The 7,500-nt window shown below is 53.8% G+C and overlaps 1 protein-coding gene across 1 annotated transcript in view; it reads right to left on the bottom strand.

The window, feature by feature from the left end:
* The window catches only part of akap12b (A kinase (PRKA) anchor protein 12b), a gene marked incomplete at its 5' end in the record, with an annotated part of 38,631 nt that overhangs the window by 3,101 nt on the left and 28,030 nt on the right, over positions 1 to 7,500 (bottom strand). Inside the window, 2 exons of the mRNA XM_080854440.1 lie at positions 753 to 3,841; positions 4,392 to 6,184. Of these exons, the coding sequence (XP_080710566.1) occupies positions 757 to 3,841; positions 4,392 to 6,184 (4,878 nt within the window). The 3' untranslated portion in view covers positions 753 to 756. The remainder of the gene's footprint in view (positions 1 to 752; positions 3,842 to 4,391; positions 6,185 to 7,500) is intronic.

Genomic DNA, 7,500 nt, shown 5'->3' on the forward strand with positions numbered 1-7,500 from the left:
AAGTATCATGACTAAACTAGGGATATTCACAGAATGTCCTAGTTTAATATAGTTACAGATAAATATGAAATTGGTTTGACAAAACACGATTACCAATTTTTTTTTTTCCGATGCCATAGACTCAATGTAGCCGATGTATTGACGATTTGCGAGTGACAGCTGGAATTTCGCCGCGACCACACTGAACATTTCGATTTATTTTGTATTAAATACGTCCTTTAAGAAGCTCAAAACTCATGTTCATCCTGTTAGCTGAATGGCTGCACTGTTATATCCACGGTTTTGTTTTGCACTGTTGTTGTTTTTGCACAGTACCTTTTGAAAGGATGCCTGGAAGTCTGGAATGTGTCTGGGGTCACTAGTTGTTGCACTTTAACCATTAATTGCACTTTATTATGTTGTGCTATGCTATATTGCACATGTTTTGTATGTCTTATGACATTTTGCTATTTTCACATATTTTAATAAAGAAGTTCATGTTTCAAGTTCAAGTACATGGAATCTTGGAAAATCCTTTTTTCTTTTTTTTTTTACCGTGGTATCGAAATTGGAATCGAGAATCGTGTTATTTTACTGGTATTGGTACCGACTACTGAATTTTTGGTATCCTGACACCCCTAGTGTGTGAGTGTGTGTGTGTTGTGTGTATGTGAGTGTGTGTGTGTTGTGTGTATGTGAGTGTGTGTGTGTGTGTGTGTGTGTGAGAGTGTGTGTGAGTGTGTGTGTGTGTTGTGTGTAAACGTGGGACTCACCTGCTCATGATACTGTTGCGACCTCGGTGGAGATGGGCTCGACCTCCTTCAGCACCTCCTCGAGGACCAGCTGCATCACTTCCTGTGCGTTCACCGTGTTCTGCTGCATCACTTCCTGTGCGTTCACCGTGTTCTGCTGCATCACTTCCTGTGCGTTCACCACGTTCTGCTCCATCACTTCCTGTGCGTTCACCACGTTCTGCTCCATCACTTCCTGTGCGTTCACCGTGTTCTGCTGCATCACTTCCTGTGTGTTCACCGCGTTCTGGGGCTCAGACATGAGGGTGGGCTCTGCTGTGTCCTGGGAGGGAGTTTCAGTTGGGACGGGTCCATCTGTTGGTTCCTCTGGTTCAGTTGGGATGGGTTCCACTGCTACAAGTTCTGCTGCTGGGATGGGTTCCACTGCTGTCGGTTCTGATGGGACGGGTTCCACTGCTGTCGGTTCTGATGGGCTGGGTTCCACTGCTGTTGGTTCCACTGCTGTCGGTTCTGATGGGCTGGGTTCCACTGCTGTCGGTGCCTCAGCTGTTGGTTCTGATGGGCTGGGTTCCAATGCTGTTGGTGCCTCAGCTGTTGGTTCTGATGGGCTGGGTTCCACTGCTGTTGGTGCCTCAGCTGTTGGTTCTGCTGGGATGGGTTCCACTGCTGTTGGTGCCTCAGCTGTTGGTTCCTCTGCTGTCGGTTCCTCTGCGGGGATGGGTTCCACTGCTGCAGGTGCCTCAGCTGTTGGTTCCTCTGCTGTCGGTTCTGCTGGGCTGGGTTCTTCTGCTGCAGGTGCCTCAGCTGTCGGTCCTGCTGGGATGGGTTCTTCTGCTGCAGGTGCCTCAGCTGTCGGTCCTGCTGGGCTGGGTTCTTCTGCTGCAGGTGCCTCAGCTGTCGGTCCTGCTGGGCTGGGTTCTTCTGCTGCAGGTGCCTCAGCTGTCGGTTCTGCTGGGCTGGGTTCTTCTGCTGCAGGTGCTTGTGGTGTTGGTTCCTCTGCTGTGGCAGGTGCCTCTTGCGTCACTTGCTCAGGTTCTGTCTCCACTTTGCTTTGCCCGTCAATCTGCTTCTCCTCCTCTTCCTCTGTATCAACCTTCTCCTCCTCCTTGGCCTGGACCTCCTCCTTCTTCTCCTCCTCCACCACCTCGGCCTCCTCCTCCTCGGCCTTCTTCTCCTCCTCAGCTTCCTCCTTCTCCTCCACCTCCCCTTCCACCTTGGCCTCCTCCACCTGGGCCTCCTCCTCCACTGCACTTTCTTTGACTTCCTCCTCCTCAGACTCCCCTTGTTCCCTGGGCACCTCCACGCTCGTCTCGATGCCGGTCACGCTCATCACCGCGACCTCCTGCTGCACGGCGTCGATGTTGAAGGGCAGAGACACGGGCAGCACCTCTGTGATCTGGACCGCTTGAACGATGGTTCTGGTTTTGGGTGCTTCTGTTTCCATGACATTCTGGATGGTCGTCTCCATGACGATCGCAGAGCTCTGCTCCTCCTCCTCCTCTGTCTCCTCGGCGTGAGTCGGCTCAGGAGCTTCTTCGACCTTCTCACACACCTCTTCCACGACACACACACGCTCCTCGGACAACACCACCTCACACACCTCTACATCGTCCATGGCAACCTCGTCCTCTTTGATCTCTGCTGTCAGGGTGTCGGCGGTTTCTGATGGAGAACTGATGACGCACACCGTCTCCTTGACAACAGCAAATTCTTCTGCCGGAGCCACAACAGCCTCGGAACCCTCCACCACCGGAGCGTCCGCCAGGCTTGTGGTCACTTCCTGGATCACAGCCTCGGCCACTTCCTCTGCTGGTGCCAGCTCAGCCGCGACCTCTGTGACCTCTGTGACCTCTGTGACCTCAGCCACAGCGGCGGCCACGGTCTCGTCCACAGCTTCCAGCGGCTTCTCCTCCTCCGTGACCTCCGCCTCTGCCACCTCTGTGACCTCGACGGGAGCCTCTGGCTCTACCTGCGGGGTGAGGGTGAGGGTTAAGGTGTCCTCCACCACCAGTGGCTCCTCCAGACGCTCGGCTTCTGCCGGGGTCGCCATGACGACTGCCACCTTCACCTCTGGAGTCTTCTCGATGTTGTCGACCATCTCAGCCTCTGGTGCGTCTCTGATCTCCTCGACAGCGGGAGCAGCCTCCTCCTCGGTCTGGACCTCCTGCACCTCGGCCTGTTGGACCTGGTCCTCTGCAGCGACCGCCTCCTCCGGCTGCTCAGTCTCCGTGGCGACCGCCACCTCGGTTGCCACGACAACAGCAACAGCGCTGACGCCCTCCACGACGGCGGGCGACGGAACCTCGATCTCTGCGCTCTCCAGAGCCTCCACGCTGAGGCCGGTGCAGATGCTGGAGGCCTCAGAGACGATCTCCACCTGCTGGGAGTCTGTGGTCGCCGTGGCGATCTCCACCTGCTGGGAGTCTGTGGTCGCCGTGGCGATCTCCTGCTGGTCCTCAGCGAGGGTCACTGTTGTGGCAGCGGGCGTGATGACCTCCACAGCCTCCTGGAGGACCGCCTCCACCTTCACATCAGCCTCCTCCTCTACAGCCTCCGCTGCTACAAGTGTGGCCTCGACAGGTGTGGCCTCGGAGGGGAGCTCCTCCACGATGTCCTCAGCGATGGTGTTGTCCGTGGACCGCGGCGTTCCGGCCGTGTCTCCCTCCTCGGGAATATCGCTCAGCTGCTTGGCATCGTCCTCCCCGAGGAGGTCCTCCACGACCACCACCGCCGAGATCCAGGACGGGGAGCGATCCTCCGAGGAAGACACGACAGCGACGGCAGGGGGTGTGGTCGCCATGGCAATCTCCTCTGGTTCCTCCTCTGGTTTGGGCTCTCCAGCGCCCCCTGCTGGGGCCTCTGAGGGCTCGTCGTCGTACTCGGAGAGCGGCACGACCGCCGGAGTGTCAGAGTCCTCTTCTGCGGAGCCCACGTCCGAGGAGGACACGCCCCCCTGCCTCGCCTCGCTGCTCTTCTTCTTCCGACGTGGGAGGAGCTTCTTCAGGGAGAACGACGAGGAAGACTCCGCCTCCTTAGGGGCGTCGCTGTCGGAGAGCGCCTGCTCGACCTCTGACCTCTCCTCCGGCTTCTTCTTCCGGGAGGTCACCATCCTTTAGAAAAGAAAAACACCATTTTGAATTAACGGTTATCATCAATGCGCTTTCGAGTGTTTCATCGCAGAGTGATTTATTAGTAGCTGTGAAAAGTCGACCGTTGGGTTGTTCTGGGATAATCCATGGCATGGAACGTCTCTCGTCCAAAACAGCTAAATAACGCGATAGAACCCAATTGTTTTATAAACAACAACATTCTATAGGGACTGATATTATTGTTTCGAAATAGTAGATTCAGAAGAAAAAAACTACTGTCTACACACTGTGTGTAGTACGGGACAGAACTGAAAGTCAAAGTCGTGTACTACACACAGTGCCCATCTCTCAGTGCATAGCCTACCATTTAAGTTTAATCTGAATCTGTATCTTTGACAGTTTTTAAATGTATTTGAAAAGTAAACTAGTAATTAGTGAGAGGGGTGTGTGTTACCTTTTGAAGGACTCCCAAGTGGAGACCAGTGTGTGTGTGTGTGTGTGTGTGTGTGTGTGTGTGTGTGTGTGTGTGTGTGTGTGTGTGTGTGTGTGTGTGTGTGTGTGTGTGTGTTACCTTTTGAAGGACTCCCAGGAGGACACCAGTTCCCCCTCGGGCTCCGGAGACGAAGCCGCCAGGTTCTCGTGATCGGCTTCCTGTGAGGTCACTAGAGGGGATTCGACCGCTTTAGGCTCCTCCTCCTCCCCCGACTGCTGGACTGCTACTTCCTGTTCCTCCTCCAGTTTGGCGTCTTCGTCCTCGGAGTCCGACGTCTTCCTCGCCCTCTTCTTCGTCGATCCCACGCAGATCAGAGCTTCCCACGAGACGGACGAGTCCATCTTCCTCTTCGGCTCCTCGGCGGCTTTGGCTTCGTCTTTCGCTTCGGAACTCGGAACTTCAGCAGCAGCTTCTTCCGTAACAGCTTCGGAACTCACTTCGGCTTTCGGTTCGTCCGTCGTCGTCGTGGCGGCGTCCTCTTCAGATTTGACGAGTTTCGCTTCTTCCTCTGGTTTCTCAGCGCCGGTACTCTCCGTGGAGGAGAGGGTGGCAGATTTGGGTTTGTCGTCGCCGTCGGCAACGGGCGCCGCCACGGCAACGGCCTCATCCTCGCTCTCCTCCGACGACCTCTTGGCCCTCTTCTTCGGGGTCACCATCTTCTTGAAGGACGCCCAGGGCTGTGTGTGTGTGAGTGTGTGTGCGATGCTCTCCTTCTTCTTCTGTTCCCCGTCAGACGTGGAGGCCTCGGCCTCCTGGCCTGCCTCAGGGGTCGCGACCCCATCGCCACTGACGACGACGACGTGTTCCCCAGACTCCTCGGGTGAGGAGGGGCCCTCACTGCTGATTGGTCTTTGGGTCTCCGCTGCTGATGACGACTCTGTGGACGTCTGAAGCTGCTCGCCTGATTGGTCACCCGATGACTCGGTGAGTTTGGTCTCCGCCTCTTTCTTGGCCTTGGGCTTCTTGGAGGAGCGCTTCTTCTTCAGGCCCGCGCCCGCAAACAGCTTCTTCAGGGGACTCCCTTGAACCTTCGCCTTCTCCTGGGAGGAGACGAGCTCTGCCTCTGTGGTAGCGTCTCCGGGGGTGACGGTCTCCTTGACGATCTCAGCCTCTGTGGTAGCGTCTCCAGGGGCGACACTCTCCTTGTCTTGGGCTGCCTGGTCCTCAGGGGTTTGTGCCTCTGCCTCCTGTGTGGGCGTGGCCTCTGTATCCACGGCGATGGGGACCTCCTCAGCCTCAGCCTCAGCCTCTGCCTGCGTCTCTGTATCCACGGCGACCGCCTCCTGCTCTTTCAGCTCCTCAGATGGAGGGAGGGCGGATCCCTCCTCCTTGACGGGTTCTTCGGGTTGTTCTGCTGGCTCTGCCTCGGTGGCTGTTTCTGGTTCCTCTGTGGCCTTCTCTTCAGCGGGACTCTCGGGTGCCGCTGTGGCCTCTGCTTGCCCCTCTGCCTTCTCCTCGGCCTCTTTGATGTCCTCCTCGGCAGGTTTCTCCTCTGCCTTCTTCTTCTCCTCCTCCTCCTCCTCTTTGGCCTTCTTGAAGCTCGTCTTCTTCCTCAGATTGGAGAAGATTCCCTGAGTGAAGAACCTCTTGAAGGCAGACTCCGTCTCTGGAGCGCTGGGACTGACGATGGCGGCGGCAGCCTCGGCTGGTGGTGCCTCAGCCTCTCTCTCAGGCGTCCCCTCCTCCGCTACCTCCTCTGCTGGCTTCTCTTCAGCCTCCACGGCCTCCTCCGCTGGAGCCTCGGTGCGCTCAGCCTCAGCTTCTGCAGCTGTGGTGGTCTCGGTGGTCTCGGCCTCAGCTTCTGCTTCACCTGCCTTCCCCTCTGTTGTTGCCGTGGTTTCCTCTTTGGTGGGCTCTTCTTTGGCTTCCACCTGTAAGATAAATTCAGTTCAGTATTTATTATATTATAATATTGTTATTATTATTATTTATTATCATTTAAACAGCAAACCAACAGGAGAATGGAGAGCTGTATCCCTGAAATAAAACTTTGAATGTTTTTTCTTTTGATCATGACAAGAAGGTTTTATTCGCTTAATGTTGTGTATCATGACAAGAAGGTTTTAGTAGCCAATAAATAAAACATTTAGTGTTGTAGCCTATATGCCAGCGGAGTTGTACTATGTTATCTATTTGTTTTATCTATTTATTTTATTAGGTAAAATAAGTACAATCTCTAAACTGTCTTGCAGAGACCAGAGTGAATAGCAGGCTTGGTAAGGTCAGGTCACTCGCTACAGAAGTTTCCAGCAGGCCAGGACAGGAGAATGTGGCCTATGATACATTGTAGGTCTCTAGGGAGATAACATGGTCAGCTAGTCCCTGAGAAACAGAGGTGCAGAGACTTCACACATTATTGTCTTATTGCTGAGAACAACAGATAAACCTTGTCATAGATCCCATGACCACCTGTTACCACGAGAGGCCCACGAAATGACATCGGTGAGAAATGGACCATAAGAACTGTTTTTTCTTTGAGGCAGATCAGACTCCGGTGATCTCCTGTAGTTGTTTGACTTGATGAAATTGATTAAATTGATCCTGTATTTGTGCCGCAACTTATCAAGTAAAGCTCTACCTTGTTACAACAAAACTTCGTACTGGCGTATTTCCTGAACCACCACGCAGAGAGCAAAAGAAATAGGCGCGCATAAGTGACTTGAGATTAGCTGCTTGCATTAAGTTCAAGTCACTTATGCTTGCCTACAGAGTGCTTGCTGGTTCTGCTCCCACCTACCTAAATGCTCTTGTAAGGGCAAATGTTACACCCAGGACGCTGCGCTCATCTAGTGAGCGTCGTCTGGCACTGCCGCCTGTGCAAGCACGGCAATCCAGACTATTCTCAGTTGTAGTACTGCCTAGCACTACCAGAGCAGGGGCGTCCCACTCTACCTTCAAGAAGCTCTTGAAGACCCAACTCTTCAGAGAGCACCTCCCTTCCTAACTGGCACCTTGGCTTAACTTGCACTTAAGCAGTGACAGTCCCGCACTTCTTTTTCTTTCTATGTCGTATTCTATGTCTTGAAAAAAAAAAAAGCAGTATTTAATGTTACACCAGGTTACACTAGGCTCCTAGCTTGACTGTTCTCTCCCTTGTTCGTCCCTTTGGACAAAAGCGTCTGCTAACTGACTAAATGTAAATGTTAATACTCTCTCTGCTAACTGACTAAATGTAAATGTTAATACT

The sequence above is a fragment of the Sprattus sprattus genome (assembly GCF_963457725.1).
Source record: "Sprattus sprattus genome assembly, chromosome: 16".
NCBI classification, from domain to species: domain Eukaryota; kingdom Metazoa; phylum Chordata; class Actinopteri; order Clupeiformes; family Clupeidae; genus Sprattus; species Sprattus sprattus.